General features: G+C 42.5%; 1 protein-coding gene across 8 annotated transcripts in view; it reads right to left on the minus strand.

The window, feature by feature from the left end:
* SLC4A4 (solute carrier family 4 member 4) overlaps positions 1–18,936 on the minus strand; it is a 460,760-nt gene that overhangs the window by 202,718 nt on the left and 239,106 nt on the right. For all 8 annotated transcript variants that reach the window (XM_070079470.1, XM_070079472.1, XM_070079471.1 and 5 more), the window contains 1 exon segment: positions 8,597–8,757. In XM_070079470.1, coding sequence (XP_069935571.1) covers positions 8,597–8,757 — 161 coding nt within the window.

The following is an 18,936-nucleotide window of genomic DNA, read 5'->3' on the forward strand; positions in this document are numbered from 1 at the left end:
CTCTGCCTTTCAAATAAATACATAAATCTTTTTAAAAAATTCAAAATTTTCATGTACTCTATCATGCCAAATGTCTCATCAGATGCATAAATTACATCCACAAATTAGAGAACATTTACAAAATATAAAATAATGGGATTACTGACTATTTAACACATTTTTCTGTGTTATTATATTTCTTTAAAATAGAACACAATAAAGGAAAGCAATACCTTTCCAAATATAAAGTCATCCGAATACCAATTAATCTGATAAAAGACAGGGTAAACTACAAAATTACACTTTAGTTCTTTTTTTCCTCTTCAATAGAGATTTATTCCACATGTAAAGAAACTAATTTATTGGAAGATCCAAACAATCAACCTTTTTCCAATAAATTTCCATTGGCTACCTGATGAGAATTTTCTATGAAATTTTTGTATCTTAGTCTTACTAAAGAAAATCTAGTTTACAATTACCTGCATTTAAGCAGAGTTTTAACTTAAAAAAAAAATGGCTGTGTTGGACAGAAATCATCCCCTGAGTCCTACCAGAGGACAAGCCCTTTACTCCAGTGAAAAACAAGAAATCCTCTTTCTCACAGCAATGCAGCATCAACATGGCCTGAGACATCCCTCATTAACAACAGGACAGGCCAACATCCCACCTAGAATGGGACTGAGGGCAAACACCACAGAATCTAGCCAAGAAGCTGACTTGCCATGTGTAACATTTTTGTCCTCTGCAGAGAGTCTGTCTACATTTTCTGGTGCACGGATGCATACAGCACACATCTACATTTCTCTCCACTTGTGTGCTACAAGTGAAGAGAACTATTCTTTTCCAAAAGTCTGACAAGAAAATCCATGGGTACTGGCTAACAGCATCTCTCAAGGATTCCCACCTCTTTGCAAAGAAAAGCTACAGATGTTCATGGGGCGTTACTTGGGCATCACCATACTTCTCAAAAGCCCATATTCCTAGCAAGCACTCACAGGACTGGTCTCATAACTACAGCCAGACACTCGAGAGTTATACAATCTACAAATATTCGGAAAGCATGCAGGGCTTAAACCCAGGATTTTCTACCGCGTGCCTTACACAGATGCCTTAAAAGTCACATAACATTGGACCACTTGATAGGTAGCCTGAGCAAGGCATGAAGAGTTTCTGCTGTGAATGTGTTGGTTTGACAGTGGCCTTTATTTCTGAGTAGTTTTAACCACACAAATCCTACTCAGTAAAACTCAAAACCAACCCTGCAACAAGGCACCTATGGAACCCAACCCCTCTACCCCTTAAGTCTTATTCAACATGGAAAATCAATTTGACAGATGAATCATAAAAACAAACAAACAGCCCCAACATATCTGCTACAAGTATTATCAAATTGCTACTCGAATTCCAGGTTGTGGATTACAGGGTTTCTTATCTACTCTTCCTGGCAGGGCCTCCCTCAATTCTTGCCCGCCCTTGAAATTTCAAACCAACCCACAAGAATGCACAACCACCCTCTGTTACTAACGGCTGGAAACCACCAGTTAGGATGGGATAAAACATCTGAGTGGCGTATGCCTTTCATGAAGTTTCCATAAAAATGGCCCACTTCATAGGAATCTCTTTAAGCATTAACTATAAGTTCTTTCACAGCAAAGTTAGGGCTGTGACACGTGACAGCTACATTGAAATTAAGCCTTCAGTGTTCAAAAATCCCACAGATGACACCAACTGGTCAACAAAAATGTGTCAGCTCTAGATGTTAGCAAAGCTGAAAGGAATCTCAGGGAGCACCAAGTTCAACCTCTTGTTACATGGGAAAGAAGAGGATGCACAGACGAGTACCTTGCCCACAGACATACACTCACTAGAGACAGAACTCCCAAATGCAGCCAAGATTTCTGACTCACAATTTAGATCTTTCTCCATGTCACATAACATTTTTCTTTCCTTAAAAAATAAGCTCTAGAGTCTGGCACTGTGGCTTAGTGGGTTAAGCTGTGGCCTGCGGTGCCAGCAGCCCATATGGGAGCCAATTTGTGTCCCAAGCACTCTATTTCCAATCCAGTTCCCTGCTAATGCACTTGGGAAAAGCACCAGAAGAAAGCCCAAGTGTTTGGGCCCCTGAAACACATGTGTGAGACCTGTATGGAGATCCAGGCTCCTGGTCCAGACCTTTCTGTTGCAGCCATCTGGGGACTGAACCAGCAGAAAGAAGAATCTTTGTTTCTAAAAATTTTCCAAAAAATTAGATTTATAGATGTTCTGGGTTTCTGTCTACTATATTTTTTGGAATTACTTATTTGTTGAATCTTTATTTATTTATTTATCTGAGAGTCAAAGAGAAAGAGTTTCTACCCACTGATTCATTCCATAAATTAACACAACTTTCGTGGCCTGGCCAGGCTGAAGCCAGGAACCTAGAACTCTATCTGCCACATGGCAGCAGGGACCCAAATACTTAAGCCATCACCTGCTTCCTCCAAGGAAGCACATTAACAGGAAAGCTGCATCAGAAGAAGGGGAGTCAGGACTAAAACCGTACACTGAGACATGGGATGTGACAGCCTGATCTTTTTTAAAAAATAACTTATTTATTTGAAAGGCAGAGAGGGAGAGAGAGAGAGATTGATTCCATCCGCTGGTTCACTCCCCAACAGCTGACGCTGAACTAGGTTGAAGCCAGGAGAAGAGCCAGGAACCTCATCCAGGTCTCCCAACTGGATACCAGGGACTTAAGCACTTGAACCCTCAGCTTCTGCCTCCTAGGTGAATCAGCAGGGAGCCAGATCAGAAGCAGAGTAGTGAGGACTCAAACCAGGTACTTTAAAGGGGATGCAGGCTTTCCCAAGTGGTGGCTTAACGCCCTGTGCCACAACACCTGTCACTCAAGGGAGGTTCTAAACAGTGCACCAAATGCCTACCACTGGATTATTTTTAAATGAATATTTACTAGTTTTGTGATTAGGAAGGAAGGAAAATTAATGTCACTTCAAATTATAGAAAGTTTAAAAAGCAAGAAACACAGAGGACCCACCTATCTGCTAACTTGCACAGATCAAGAATGCTTCAAACATAAAAATGAAAACTCCAAAAATAGAACTACACTTTACTAATCTATTTCACCTCACGCTGAAATACCTGAAATGCCTTTTAATTTTTTAAACTTAGGAGAGAAGGGAAATTCTCATGGATGGGGCTTCATAGTGAATGACACTTTTAAATGGAGAACTAGAACAAGGACTCTAATACTAGAGCTATTAAAACCATCCAGGAAAACGATGTTTTAGCCTTTGTAATATTTTAAAGATAAATTTTTCTATTAGCATCCAGAAAGGATTCTTCATGAAAAAAATTTTAAAAAGCAAATAGAGGCCGGCGCTGTGGCTCAATAGGCTAATCCTCCACCTAGTGGCGCCGGATTCTGTCCCGGTTGCCCCTCTTCCAGGCCAGCTCTCTGCTGTGGCCCGGGAGTGCAGTGGAGGATGGCCCAAGTCCTTGGGCCCTGCATCCCATGGGAGACCAGGAGAAACACCTGGCTCCTGCCTTCGGATCAGCGCGGTGCACCGGCCGCGGTGGCCATTGGAGGGTGAACCAACGGCAAAGGAAGACCTTTCTCTCTGTCTCTCTCTCTCACTGTCCACTCTGACTGTCAAAAAAAAAAAAAAAAAGGCAAATAGAAGACCCAAGAAGAGTCAGCATTAGGCTGAATGTGCTAAGTTTGAGAAGCAGAACCTGTTTAAGCAGTCACTCACTGCTCACAGTCTCCATGTCTCCCTGTAGCGCGTGCCCCTCACATGCTGCTTGCCCTTGAACCTGCCAGGTGGGAGGCCTCTCAGAGGCAGCACGGCCAAAGGGGCAGCAGGTGGACTGCAAAGAAGCAAGAGGCCATGCTATTGTTTGGTTGATATCACCACACTTGCTATTGTTTATCTTCCCATTTGTCAAAACAAAATAGGTTGTGGGGGGCAGAAGCATCTTGGAACTTGGTTGTGCATAATTCTCAGCTCAGAGCTGATCAGAGGTGAGTCAGGACAAAACAACTGCATTTCATCCTCTGATGGGACAGGATTGATTTTTTTAATAACCAAATAATGAGTACAGCTCTCCAAGTTACTACGGCATTTTCTGTCATGTAACATGAAATAAAGCCTTTCCCCCTGCATGTTTTGCCTTCTGTAAGGTTTTGGTTCCTTCAGAGGATTTAAAGAGTATTTCTTTTTAGCCAATAACATTCTTTTAAAATGCCCTTCTCCCCACGTTTGCAGAGCTGGCCTTTTCCTGCCGTCTCCCTTCGTTTTGTTTTGTTTGTGATGTGTTGTTTGCCTCTGAACTCTTTTCTCTATTATCAGCTCCGGAGTGACAGCCCTGGCTCTCCGCCCGCTTGCCCCCAGGGACCGTGGAGCAAACATATTAGTGAGTGATGATACCTCAAAGTGACCTACTGGTGTCTAATTTTAACATGTAATGACAATTTTTAAACTAAATGCATGGAGGTTAGACACAAAGTTCACAGCCGATATTAAGAAGTAATAGAAATTAAAGCAAAAAATACAAAATGCTTGATTAACCTTTCTTAAATGCTACAACTTCTCTCTTTGGCCCTTCGTTCCAATATAATGCAGGACTCTGTCTTTTGATGCACACAAATGGGCTGATGACCAGAGACTCCTTAAAGATGCTCTTTCCTGTCGCTCCCCCTCTTCATGGAGGAACGACACTAAGCCCTGCCTAGGCTTCATATCCGAGTCACGGCACCATTATGTCTCTCCCCGTCTTCGTAGAGGAGCGACACTGGACCCTGCGCTGTTCTTTTGTCTGCTCGGCCCTCCCTGGGTTTGCTGCTGGTTCTTCCCGGGTTGGCTACTGTCCCTTCCACCTCCGTGGAAGGGCAGTTCCCCCTGGCCACATTCCCCACTTCCGCAGGGGAGCGGCACACCGCCGGCCGGCTCTCTCGGGGGCTGCACAGGTGTTCCTTCAGCTAGATGTTCCTCTTAGATGTTCCTGGTGCATGCCGTCTCTCTCCTCCTTTATAGTCCTCTTCCGCCAATCCCAACTCGGCTGCCCACACGCCGAGTACGCTGCTCTCCTCCAATCAGGAGCAGGTCCTACAGTTTATTGGTTGAACTGGAGGCAGCTGTGTAGAAGCTGTTTCTCCCTTCTCAGCGCCATATTGTGGGAGAGCAGATGCACAGAATAAGTCTTAATTCCAGTAACTTAGTCTAGTCCGAGTTGCTCCCCACACTTTCCTACGCTGAAGATTCCTATGGCAGTTTAGAGAGAAGTTCGAGTGCACAACTCAACGCTAACTTGCACTGCTCGTGTGGATTTCGAGTGCAGACATAGCACAAAGGTGTTCAGCAGCTGCCATCTCCGACCTCCACACCCCCTAGAATCTTTTTCCCGGCTCATGAAGTTGCTGAGCATTTGTCTACCTGACTCTGGGGGTCTGCACGTGCCTGCTGCTAGGTGACAGGTAGGGAGAGTGGGAATAGACATGTAAGTGTGTTACATGACATGTGATGATTTCTCTTCATTCTCCTAGCAACCCTCAAATTCTACCTTTATCCTTTAGATAAGGGAACCAAGGTTGGGAAAGAGTTCAGTGACCTGCCTTCTCAATGGTCAGAGATGCTAATAGAAGGGACTTTAATAAACTTCTCCAACTCCAAATGCAACATTGTTTCTTCTGCACTACTCTGCATCTTGGGGGAGTAATGCAAGGCCCCTTGCAAGCAGCTGCTTCTTACAACACAGGACAAACCAGGACTCAGTGGAATGAATTTCAAAATGGTGGCTTTCCAGGCACTGATGATGACCTATGATAGGGTGGGTTTCCTTTTCAATATGGTCGCCTTCTAGCTACCCCAATTCTCCTCCTATATTGCCTGTACTATGCCTAGTCACAGGTTTCTTTTCCAGTTCCCCCTGCATGTGTGCCTCCTGACCTGATTTTCAACTTGTGCATCATTTCTGACATCCTGTTCAGGTTAGTTCTTAGAAATTACAAATCTCACAGAAAAATTGCACTCCTTTTGTTTGAACCCAACTTTCTTGGATAACGAGCTCTTTTGTAGCTTTTAAAACATGAAAAAGTCAATGGAACACATCATCCAGAGAAAGATGCCTTCTGTTTGCTTCTCTCCATCGTTGTAAATGGGCTCCACCTACCCTGGGTACCAACATCCAAAATCTCTCCTTACAAGTCAGATTTCCATTTTCAGCCTCATGTGTCCTGCCCAATATAAAAATTATACACACAGCAGCATTTCCCCCTCCTAGCTACTTATCTGGATGTGTAGGTTTTGTAACTTTTCCCATTTACAGAAGTAGATTTTCAAACCAATTCCACAGTACGATAGTGCCTGGCAGACTGTGGGTGCTCATGTAACACTGATGAATAAATGCATGAAATAATTATATCTGCCCATCGGGCAGATGAACACATGAGTCCCTCTCCCTTCTACAACTTGTCCCCTAACTACTTCAGACAAATGAAAGGTGTGGGGCTTCTTTGCAAATTTAACTAACGAGTTCTGCAAAGAAGATCCAGGTACATATACAAGTGGCTCAGCCATATACATTCATCACGTGACAGCCAATCTTTTCTTACAAAACAAATGCTGAAATTTTCAGCTGCCTACACAAGTAGAGATGCCACGGACAGACTTTTGTTTGTAGATACACAGAGAAATTTTGCAGCAAACCTGAAATGACACAGGAATGCTTCACTGGCACTTTCTGCAGGCAGGTCCAGCAGTCCCAGGGAACGTGCACTGCAGACCCCTTGGGAAGGTGCAGTCATTCCTACAGACACAGAAGTCACCTAGCTATGAAATTTTCCTAGCAATAGCAAGTAGAACCCCTGGACCTCTCACAAAGGTGAAAAACCTCCAAGCATGCAGGCTTATAAGGCCCATAAAAAATTTTGGTCTGGGCCCTGCCAAGGCAACCGCAGGTGGGACTTGAAATTCAATAAATCTATTGCAGGCTAGTTTTCAAGCTGATAATTTCATATGGCCCATGAATGATGTTACAAATACTCAAATGGCTCTTGGCAGAAAAAAGGTTCCCCCCACCTGCCAGGAAACCATAATCTTCAACATACCTAGAGCTGAAGGCAGCATGGGCCAGGCTCTCGCTAGAAAATGAAAACAGTAAGTCCAGTCTGGAATGCAGTGATGTCACCAAAGCGTCTGGCATGATGAGTTAACATGCAGTGCACATGACATGACTGCAAAGCAAGGCCAAAGCTACCCTGAGCCATGAGGTCCTGTGACTTTGCAGATAGTGACATAATCAATGCTCAGCACCAATGTGACCTGACTTAGTCACTAAACTATAAGGCCTGCTGGCCCCTTGTCCCAAACAACCTTTCTCTACATGCAGCTACCCCAGGAACTAGACCATTATCTAACAAAGGATTTAAATTGTTTTCAGATGACCAAACGGAAGTATAGAGTGCAATGTCTAAAGTCAGAAAGTTCCATAAATCCAGTATCCAGACATCCAGTCTGACATAACCGAGGCTGTGTGGTTGAGGGACACTACTCAAAATTTTGACCCTGGGGCCAGCGTTGTGGCGTAATAGGCTAAGGCTCCATCTGCAGTACAACCATCCCATATGGGCACCAGTTTGTGTCCTGGCTGCTCCTCTTCTGATCAAGCTCTCTGCTTATGGTATGGGAAAGCAGTGGAAGATGGCCCACCCATGTGGGAGACCCCAAAGAAGCTCCTGGCTCCTGGCTTCAGATTGACCCAGCTTCAGCTGTTGTGGCCATTTGGAGAGTGAAACAGCAGATGGAAGACCTTTCCATCTCTCCCTCTGTCTGTAACTCTACCTCTCAAATAAATAAAATCTTTAAAAAGCATGTTGCCCTTATGCTAACAAGTAAAGGAAATGAAAGCCAATCTGTACATATATAACATGATCCTAACTGTAACGGAAAAAACTAACGTAAGAAATGTAAAGAATACAAGAGAAGACAGGACAGGAGCAGGTAATTAGCACAGTGGTTAAGACACCTGTGTCCCACATCAAGGTTGGATTCCCAGTCCTTGCTCCAGTTTCCCACCAAAGCACACCTGGAGACAGCAGTCATGGCTCAAGTAGCTGGGCTCCTGTCACCCATGTGGGAGACCTGGGTTACATCCAGCTCTCAGTTCTGGCCTTGGCCTAGAAGCTGCCTTGTGGGCTTTTGGGCAGTGAACTAGAGGATGAGAACACACACTCTCTCCCTCTTTCTCTGTTAGTGTAGGTGTGCACGCATGCACACGTGTGTAGGTCTGTAGGTGTGTCCGTCTCTGTCTCTTCTTCTGTTTGCCCCTCTGCCTCTCAAATACACAAAAAAACAAAATTAAAAAAACAGAAGACTTGGAAATAAATCTTCAAAGAAATACTCTAAAATTCTGACAATGGCTATGACCAGAGAGTAGTACTACACATGATTTTTAAAAACTTTTTAATATTTCTATTTTCATATTTTCTGCAATAAAGCATAGTTTTGCAATACAAAAAAGAAAACATTAAAATGTTATAGAATATCAAAGGCCACTTTACACACTGTAGTCTGCATTGATGGAGACAAAACAAAAGAGGAACTTGGAGCAGCATACTCACCCACCAGCTGTGGGAGAGAGGTGGCCTCCCGGTCAAGCATGATGGACCCCTTCTCCATACACGTCCTCAGCTCAAAGAGGCTGTGAAGGGACAGTGTGGCCACGTGGGGCTTGCTCCACCTCTCCCCACCCTGCTCCACTTTTTCTTCAAACTTGATCCACCTGTGTAGATGAGATTAATGAAGAGCAATGAGAAATGTTTTAACATACGCTAGCGGCAGCAAAGCTAACCCCACCAACTTCACCCCACCGGCACTTTCAAAACATCACCTTATAGGAGTCACTGTGCACCTACTCCCCATATAGGATCTCTGTCCTTAAATGTGTTGTACTATGCGAATTAACAGTAAAGCTAATACTCAAATAGTACTTTATACTTTGTGTGTCTGTATGGATGCAATCTGTTGAAATCTTTACTTAGTATACACTAAGTTGATCTTCTGTATATAAAAATAATTAAAAATGAATCTTAATGAAGAATGGGATGGGAGAGGGAGTAGGAGATGGGATGGTTTGCGAGTGGGAGGGCAATTATGGGGGGAAAAATGTTATAATCCAAAAGTTGTACTTTCGAAATTTATATTTATTTTTAAAAGATTTATTGATTTATTTATTTTAGAGGCAGTGTTACAGACAGTGAGAGGGAGAGACAGAAACAAAGGTCTTTCATCCGCTGGTCCGCTCCCCAGATGACCGCAATGGATGGAGCTGTGCCGATCCAAAGCCAGGAGCCACAAGCTTCCTCCAGGTCTCCCACGTGGGCGCAGGGGCCCAAGGACTTGGGCCATCTTCCACTGCTATCTCAGGCCATAGCAGAGAGCTGGTTCAGAAGAGGAGCTGCCGGGACTCAAACCAGCACCCATATGGGATGCCTGCACTTCAGGCCAGGGCTTTAACCTACTGCGCCACAGTGCCGGCCCCAAAATTTATATTTATTAAATAAAAGTTTTCTGAAAAAAAAATCTCCTTTTGTGGAGTTGTACCATCCTGTTATATCATTAATTATGCTATCTTCACAAATACACCCAAAGTCACAAAACGACTTGATTCACTAATGTTAGAAAGCACACCAGAACAGCCAAAGCACCCTTGGTTTTATATCTTCCCGTATGAGGTCATGAGCTTCTTCAGAATGAGAACTTATCTAATTTCTTAAAGTTAGTAGGGAAAAATATGCATTTCAAATTTCTCCATATGGATAGGGACTACAGTGTATAAAAACAGCCACTATTGTGAGGATTCTGGTGTGACTTCACAAGGCAGGTTTATATAAGTTGAAATACTAGGTATAAACCAATATATACTTCACATATTTGGAAACTATGATGTATGAAGTTGGTTAGATGAATGTAAAATTTCCCTGTGCTGATGCTGAAAACAGGGCCAGCATATTTTGCCACACCTTATTTCAACACATATTTCTCAGCTGACATGGCTCCCCCTCTTGCTGAGATTCTAATGGAAGCTTTGCCCTTTAAGTCTGCTTCCATGTGTATTCAAAAACACACAAGCTCACTGAACAACAGACACATTCTGAAAATAATACATCTCCTATTAACCTTGGCAATGGAACAAACTGCCCTCTGTCATAGCTTTTACTTTCTAAGACTTCTAGATGCTGTGATACTTAGCAATATATATCCACACACACACACACACACACACACACACACACACAAAGGAAGAAGTCTAATGGAAATGAGAGTCAAACACACAGGGCACCTTTTATACTCTAGGCTCTACCCCTATAGACTCTTCCTATCCAGTAAGAGAAAAGCAGGACAGCATCAGTACTTTGCTGTTCATCACGACCCAAACAAAACCACTCCCCTTCCCATCAAAAAGAAGTGAAAGATACTCAGAAAAGATAAAGAGAGGGTTAAAAATTGTTTTCCTACATTCTTCACCCAAAGGATTAATGATTGAAAAATGTTTCCCTAGAAAAAGCTAAACGCTCACCTAACTCACTAAAGAGGAGAACAAAGGGCAGAGATCAGAGGGAGCTCTACATAAGGTATTATTTATAGCCCTCTTACCACCCCCAGAGGAGGCAGAAAAAAAAAGCACATTAGTGGAACCAGAATGAAAACAGATCAAGAGATCAACCACAATGTCAAAGAAAATGTAGACTTTTAATCAAGCCCAACACTCATGTGATTCAGAAGTATTCTGTCAGATCCGAAGACTCTCCCATGCCCCTCCATGCTCTCACAGCCAGGCAGGCCCCATGGGCCAGCCATAGCTTTATTCCCAACTGCAACATCAACTCTAAGACTCTCCTCCTTTCTCCTGTATATCATACCTCAAAAAAATAAAAATAAAAAAGTCCAGTCAGAACAGGCATCAGGCACAGCAGTTAAGACATCAGCATCCCATATTAGAGTGCCTTGGTGCCAGATCCAGCTCTGTTCCCAATTCCAGCTTCTGTCTAACGTGCACTGGGGTGAAGGGTAGGGAGTGATGGCTGGAGTACTTGGGTCCTTGTCACACAGGTAGGAGGTCGGGGCTGAGTTACAAGCTCCTGGGTACAGCTTGGACAAGTGTGTGTGTATATATATATATATATATATATACACACATACACACACGTATGTATACGTATATGTATATATATGTATATATGGGGGGGGCGCCAGCATTGTAGCACACCAGCAGGTTAAGGCCCCACCTATGATGTGCACCCACAGGAGTGCTGCTTCAAGTTCCCACTGCTCTATTTCCAATCCAGCTCACTGCTAATGTGTTTAGGAAAGCAGTAGAACATGGCCCAAGTACTTGGGCCCCTGAACCGGGATAGAGCTCCAGGCTCCTGGTTTTGGCCTAGATCAGTCCTGGCTGTTGCGGCCATTTGGGGAGTGAATCAGCAGATGGTAGATCTTTCTCTCTATAACTCTGCCTTTCAAATAAGTAAATAAATCTTTTATTCAAAAAAAAGGCAGCAGCAACATTGAAGAAGTTTTTTGCTTACTTTTTTGTTTTTAAGATTTATTTATTTGTTTGAAAGGCAGAGTTACAGAGAGGCAGAGGCAGAGAGCCTTCCATCTACTGCTTCACTCCCCAAACAGCTGCAATGGCTGGAGCTGTGCCAATCTAAAGCCAGGAACCTGAAGCCTCTTCTGGGTCTCCCATGTGGGTGTAGAGCCCAAGGACTTGGGCCATCTTCTATTGCTTTCCCAGGCCATAGAAGAGAGCTAGATCAGAAGTAGAGCAGCCAGGACTCGAACCAGTGCCCATATGGATGCCGGCACCACAGGTGGTGGCTTTACCCACTATGCCACAGCACCGGCCTCACCACCAAAGAGGTTTTAGAACTTCACAACTGGATCTAATTTATTTCTACAAAATTGGTTGACACACATCCTGAAAGAGAATGAGAACCTACTACTGTTCTAGCCCATGTGTGATTAAATTAGTATTTCTTCTCTTTGGTGGTTATTAAAGTCAGAGGAATAGAAGGAACTGAGAAAAAAACTAACGATTCTTACAGAATTCTACAAGTATAACCAAAACAATAAAATAAGGTAATTGGGGTTATTTTTAGAATAACCAGTTTGTGGCACATTGGTCATCTTTCTGTACTTGCTCAGAGTCTTTAAGTGTGTGCTGGCAATCAGTATGTGAACTATATTTACATGTGATTTGACAAGATATTGCTCAGATGAGGTTTTAGAAAACAGAAGATTCAATAGAATATGAAATCAGGTCAGGATTACACAACGTTATGTCATCTATAAAAATTCTAGTGAGTCCTTGATTTTTACCAAGAGTTTTTTTCTATTATTATTTTTTATTTGACAGATAGAGTTAGACAGTGAGAGACGGAAACAGAGAGAAAGGTCTTCCTTTCGTTGGTTCATCCCCCCAAATGCCCGCTATGGCCGGAGCTATGCCAATCCGAAGCCAGGAGCCAGGTGCTTCTCTGTTCTCGCATGTGGGTGCAGGGGCCCAAAGACTTGGGTCATCCTCCACTGCCTTCCCGGGCTGCAGCAGAGAGCCTGACTGGGAGAGGAGCAACCAGGACTAGAACCCGGCACCCATATGGGATGCCGGCACTGCAGGCGGAGGATTAACCAAGTGAGCCACGGCACCAGCCCCGAGAGTTTTCTTATTAGCTGGAGGATAGATACTTTGGTCATAGAATTTAAGCCCAAGATGAGTGATAAGCATTAAAAATTCTGTAAAGTGGAGTGTGAAAGAGAGAGAAAGATAGATATACATATATCTTTCACTTCCTTCTTGTTTTTCCAAAAGAGTGCCCCCTTCTAACAGCTGTCATCAGACTATATCACCAAACAAAGCATCATTGTACACAGGATGTGACGGGAGATCTTTCTTGCCATCACCCTTGCTGTGGTCTGAATGCTTGCCACATACTGAAATCCTAACCCCAAAGTGATGACATTAGGAGTGAGGACTTTTGGAGGTGATTACTGTATTCCAAAGGACGCCTCACTTAGCTAGCTAGTCCCTCCCACCATGTGAACATGCAGCCAGGAGGTGCCAACTATGAGAATAAAGGTCTCTTTAGACATTCGATCTGCTGGTGCCTTGATTGTGGCCTTCCCGGCCTCCAGAACCGTGAGACACAAATTTCTGTATCTACCACTGTATCTAGCGAGGCCATGGTGTTTTGTTTTAGGAAGAGCTTAAATATGACATTGAGGGGCCGGTGTTGTGGCATAGCTGATTAAGCCACTGTCTGTGATGCCTGCATCCAATATGGATGCTGGTTTGTGCCTCGCCATGCTCCACTTCTGATACAGCTCCCTGCGAATGTACCTGAGAAAGCAGCAGAAGATGTCCAAAGTTCTTGGGCCCCTGCACTCATGTGGGAGACCTGGAAAAAGCTCCTGGCTCCCAGCTTTGGTCCAGCTCAGGCCTGGCTGATGCAGCCATTTGGGGAGTGAACCAGCAAATGGAAGATTTCTCTCTCTGTCTCTCCCTCTATCTGTGTATCTCTGCTTTTCAAATAAATAAACAAATATTTTTAAAAAATAATAAAAACCATGACTTCAAGTAAGTTTTAAAAGTACATTTAGAAATTATAAATCCCAACTAGGTTGGATTTATTAACATAGCATTACTCAGCAGGCACTGTGGCTCACTTGGCTAATCCTCCGCCGGGAGGAGCAATCCTCCCAGTTGCTCCTCTTCCAGTCCAGCTCCCTGCTGTGGCCCAGGAAGGCAGTGGAGGATGGCCCAAGTGCTTGGGACCTGCACCTGCATGGGAGACCAGGAGTGGGCACCCGGCTCCTGGCTTTGGATCTGCGTAGCTCTGGATGTAGCGGCCATTTTGGGGGTGAACCAATGGAAAAGGAAGACCTTTCTCTCTGTCTCTCTGTATCTAACTCTGCCTGTCAAAAAATTTAAAAAATAAATAAATAAATAAATAAATAAATAAATAAACCATAGTATTACTCATCCTCCCAGACAGCACCAGCCCCTTGGGTCAAGATTTAGCCATGAAAGAATGAAAATGTAAAGTCTCAACTAGCCAGTTTCTTAGAATTTATATTCCTAAGGGATAAGCATTATCAGATTAGCATCTATTTCACTTTGAGTTCAGTAATACTGAATGTTGTGATAATGTCATAGCATGGCTAAACTCAAAAGGGGAATCCTAGGGTAATGCCTATTAAATTCCTTTTAAAATGAATTGCTCTAATTGTTCAAGGAACTGATGATACTTCTAACATCTGCATTTATGCATGACAGAATGGCTTGCTTATTTAAATAGATTGTCTGTAGGTAGTTTCATTCCATAGACTCTACATGCTATGTGTCTCTTCCTCACATATCAAGGACGAACTTGGAAAAAAAAATAAAGCAGAGTGCTACTCAATTCAAATGAGAGCCCATTAAGGAGAAAGCTAAGGCAAAGGTACCAAAGTTCAGCCCACTCAAGTGCCAACGAATCTGCAGAGGTGCTTTAGAGCCATGTAATTACGTTTTTCTAAAAAAATAGACATTTTTACTGTAGAGTGTACTAAAAGCCACTATCTACCCTTCACAATAACTATGAAAAACCATATATTTGCAATAAGTTTCCTACTTTTCCTTTTGTTTCAGTACTTGACATGGACAAGAAAATTAATTTCAGGAGGTGGCTTTTTAAATGCTTGCAATTACAAAACCGTTGTAACCTTGAAGGAGGAGTTTATTAGGTGAAGTTTATTTATTCTCAGCTCTTAGAAGAATAACCATAAAGTCCTTTGCAGTTAAACACACTTTGAGTGACTGCCAACCAAATGGTATTTCACTCCTTTGTTGAAGACACAGAAGGCCAACTGGGAATCACTGCATTTTGCAATTTTCCAATCATATGATTAAAAGTAATTAAGGAAAGACAAGACCTCGAACTTAAAAACATGCCAGTTTTTCAGTGGAAAATAGACATGACCTTTGCACTAGACTACAATCCAACTAAATAAACCAATGGCAAGAGTAACAACTTTCTTGCTAACTTGCTAGGGACCAGAAAAGATGATGCTAGTACATACCTGGGATAAATGATGTTTTTAAGAACAATTCTTAAATTTTTCCATCAACTGTAAAAGCTATTGCATACAATTACTTATATATAAATGCATACTCATGTAATTATACAGAAGATTAAATTCCCTGGGTCTTTTTCTTACAGAAAAATAAACTTGGTCTGAAGCAGAATTTCCCAAAGTAATCCAGTAGAGAAAAGAGAGATACATCAGATTACTCTTGAACAAAGAGTGTTCTCTCTCTCTCTTTCTCGGGGCCCAAGGTATAAATGCCTGTGTTGGTGTTCTGTGGTCATGTCTTTAAAGTTCCAGAAGTGGAAAAATCTTTTTTTTCTGCCAAGGGACATGGGATATTTGTAACATCATTTGTAGGCCATACAAAATTATCCACTTAAAAATTATCCTGCTATAAATTTTGAGTCTACCATTACCTTGGCAGAGTCAGACCAAATGATTTTGGAGGCCTTAATATGGCCCACTGGTTAGGTGTCCTCACCCCTGCAAGTTCTGCAGAGGTGAGTTGGGTCAATCTACCAAACAGAAGCACAAGCAGGTGCTCATCTGTGCTGTCCAACCAGAAGGGCAATGCCAATAACCTTTCCATCTGTTGACCTGCCATTGCTGAAACCTGCGATGGCAAATCTCTTTATCCAGGTTTGGCAGGACACTTTCCACTATTCCAAGGAGTGATTTTTAACACACATTCATCTAACAGGGATGAAGTCCTATACTGTTTATTTCGAAGTTTACTGAAGGGAAGCCAAAAGCTGAGAATCATTTTTGCAGATATATTCCTAACTCAAATAAATAAAGAACTGGACGGAGGGTCCCCTCCTCCTACTTTGGGCTATCACTAAAGCTGGGCCAGTTTGCTTCACGTACCCATTAGCCACTGCCAAGGGCCCTGAATATTCTCAGCAAGAAACATAGGTTTCTTCATCAATTCCAAATGATTTCATTATAGTGACTGCTAGGTGACTGAATGCCATTATTCCAATCACCCAACATTCAGAAGTATCCTTTTGAAAAGAGTGACATTCTCTGTGATTCTAGGGATCATACACATTTATCAGGTCTGATAAGTCTCCCCTTTACGATTTCATCTTCAACTTGCACTCCATTTGAGAAAGCCCACTGAAAACTGAAAATTCAAAGTGCTAACGTTCAGGAAGAGAAAAACAGGGAAGGGATATGAAAAGGAGGGTGGAAGGAGGGGCTATGAAATTAAACTTCACATAAACAAAGACTTCTCTTATCCATTGTGTTACATGATTACTGTGCTTTCCAAGACTTCAAATAGGACATCTCCTCCATTACTGAAACAATTCTTCTTACTGTTTGAGGCACAGGGCCAATCTGAAATCCCTGAGGAAAAACTAAAATCACAGTAATGCTGAGGCTCAGTGTAGGGTATTTCTGGTCGAATAAAATAATTAAACTGGAAAATATGAAAATTTTAAAAGTACATCAAGGTTCGATTGTGTTCTGTGAAGTATAAGTTCCCACTAGAAACTACCTTAACCTTGTCAAGTTCAGAAGGTTAACTCTCTATGGAACAAAACAGTCTACAATTGGGGTTTTCATAGGAAAAAAAAATCAAATTCACAAGAGAGCCAGAAAAAGATTCATACCACATCTTCAGATATTAAATGAAGGCCTGCTAGCACTAAACTTTTTATTAGTCTGGTAGGTTTGAGAGCTTTTAAGAGGTGAGAGGAAAATCTATCATATCTGGAAACTGGCCATAACAAATGGAACTCAAATTATTACAGGGAAGGCATTATGGCCATAGATTAGAACATTCACATCCCATACGGGAGTGCCTGTTTTGAGTCCTGGCTACTCAGCGCTTCTGGTCCAACTTATGCTATTGCATGTGGAGGCAGTAGTTGGGTTCCTGCCACCCACGTTGAGTGATCTGGATAGAGCTCTAGGATGCTGGCTTTAGCCTGGTCTAGCCCTAGCAATTGTGGACATTTAGGGAGTAAACCAGCAGATGGAAGATCTCTCTTTTTATCCCTCCCTGTCTCCCTTTATCACTCAGCCTTCCAAATAAATCGCTTAAAAAATTACTACAAAACATTCTGAAGCAGAGTATGTCATAGGAAGGAAAGACTGCCAAAAAGCTGAACATTTCTACATGGAATCATCACCTCCAAACTTCTCCATAAAATTTAGGCAGAGCAGAAAACTAAGGATCAAGATCTGATTTCTCTATTACTTCATCTAATCCATATGTCTTGAGTGTGGTCTGTGAACCAGGTTGGTGTAGAAAAACTAGAAATATGGTGACAAGCAAAACAACTAAAAGTCCCTGTTCTCTAAGAGCTTTAATTCAATTGCCAAGAGAGAATAACAAGATATCTAATATGCTACCTGGTGGTGAGAGCTAAGGACAAAAATAATGGAGGAAGAGTGATAGGACGTATTGGGGAAGGTTTCAGTTGCCGACAGGACAGCCGCTGAGAGGTATTTGAGTAAACTCCTTAGGTGGGTGACGAAACAAGCCATGCAGGTAACCGCAGCAGTGCACGGTGGGAAGAGCGTCTCAGAGGGGAAGCCACGTGCAAAGCCTGTCACAGAGGACCATAACTAACCAGTGGGACTCAAGTAGACCAAACAAGGGGAACAAATAAACGAGGTAATGTTAAAGAGATTGTGATGAATAGTTTATGAGGGAAGTAAGGTACAAGGAAACCTACTAAGTAGCAGGCATTTGCAATAATCTACATGAGAGATGATGATAGCTTGAACTATGTTGTGGAAGTACTGAATTTGAGATGTAATGAGATATCTGAGTATGTCTGAGAGTAACATAAAATTTTCCAATTGACCAGATAGCAGGTGTGGAGAGAGACAGGAGTCAAGGAAGATGCCAATGTTCAGGCTTAAGCAACTAGAAGAATGGGATTGCTGTAAGAGGAACAGATCTGGACTTAAGTTCTAGGGATGTTAATTTTGAGACTCCTATCAGCCCTCCAATTATTTGATCCCAACTAAATACAGAAATATATCTAGGGGGCTGGCGCTGTGGCACAGCAGGTTAAAACCCCAGCCTGCAGCGCCGGCATCCAATATGGTCACCAGCTCGAGCCCCAGCTGTTCCTCTTCCGATCCAGCTCTCTGCTGTGGCCTGGGAAAGCAGTAGAAGATGGCCCAAGTCCTTGGACCCCTGCACCCATGTGGAAGACCTGGAAGAAGCTGCTATTTCCTGGCTTTGGATCAGCTCAGCTCTGGCCATTGAGGTCATCTGGGGAGTGATACAGCAGATGGAAGACCTCTCTCTTTCTGGCTCTATTTCTCTCTGTAACTCTTCTGTCTTTCAAAATAAATAAAATAATTCTTAAAAAAAAAAAAAAGAAAAGAAATAAATCTAGATAAGGACTGTGAATGCAGATGTCATAGGTCCTCTCCTGAGCTTTTTATCACTGGTAAACTGGGTGCTCAGGATCTCTCCTTCCACAGCTGTCCTTCTGTCAGAAAGAGGAATTATAATAAAACTCCAACTTTGGTCAGTCAATATTTGCAAGAAAGTAGTATATTCAGGGCAGTTGTTTCTAAGGTAAAAAGTCTGTAATTAATCACACATTCAACAAATATTACTAAGCACTTATTAGGAACCAGGCACTGGGAAAACTAGTAAACAGACAAGATGATCCTTGTCTTCAGATCAATTAAGGCAATGCAGGAGAGCAAGTGCACAGAATAATATCACATATACGGCAATTTGGAAAGTCCTACATAACAGAAGTATAAATATCTATTATATAATTACACAAGAGTGAAGACCATGTGAGTAACTTTTCTTCCTGAACAACTTCCCCTGACACACAAGGCTTCCTTTCCA

The sequence above is a fragment of the Oryctolagus cuniculus genome, chromosome 8 (genome assembly GCF_964237555.1).
Source record: "Oryctolagus cuniculus chromosome 8, mOryCun1.1, whole genome shotgun sequence".
Classification (NCBI taxonomy): Eukaryota; Metazoa; Chordata; class Mammalia; order Lagomorpha; family Leporidae; genus Oryctolagus; species Oryctolagus cuniculus.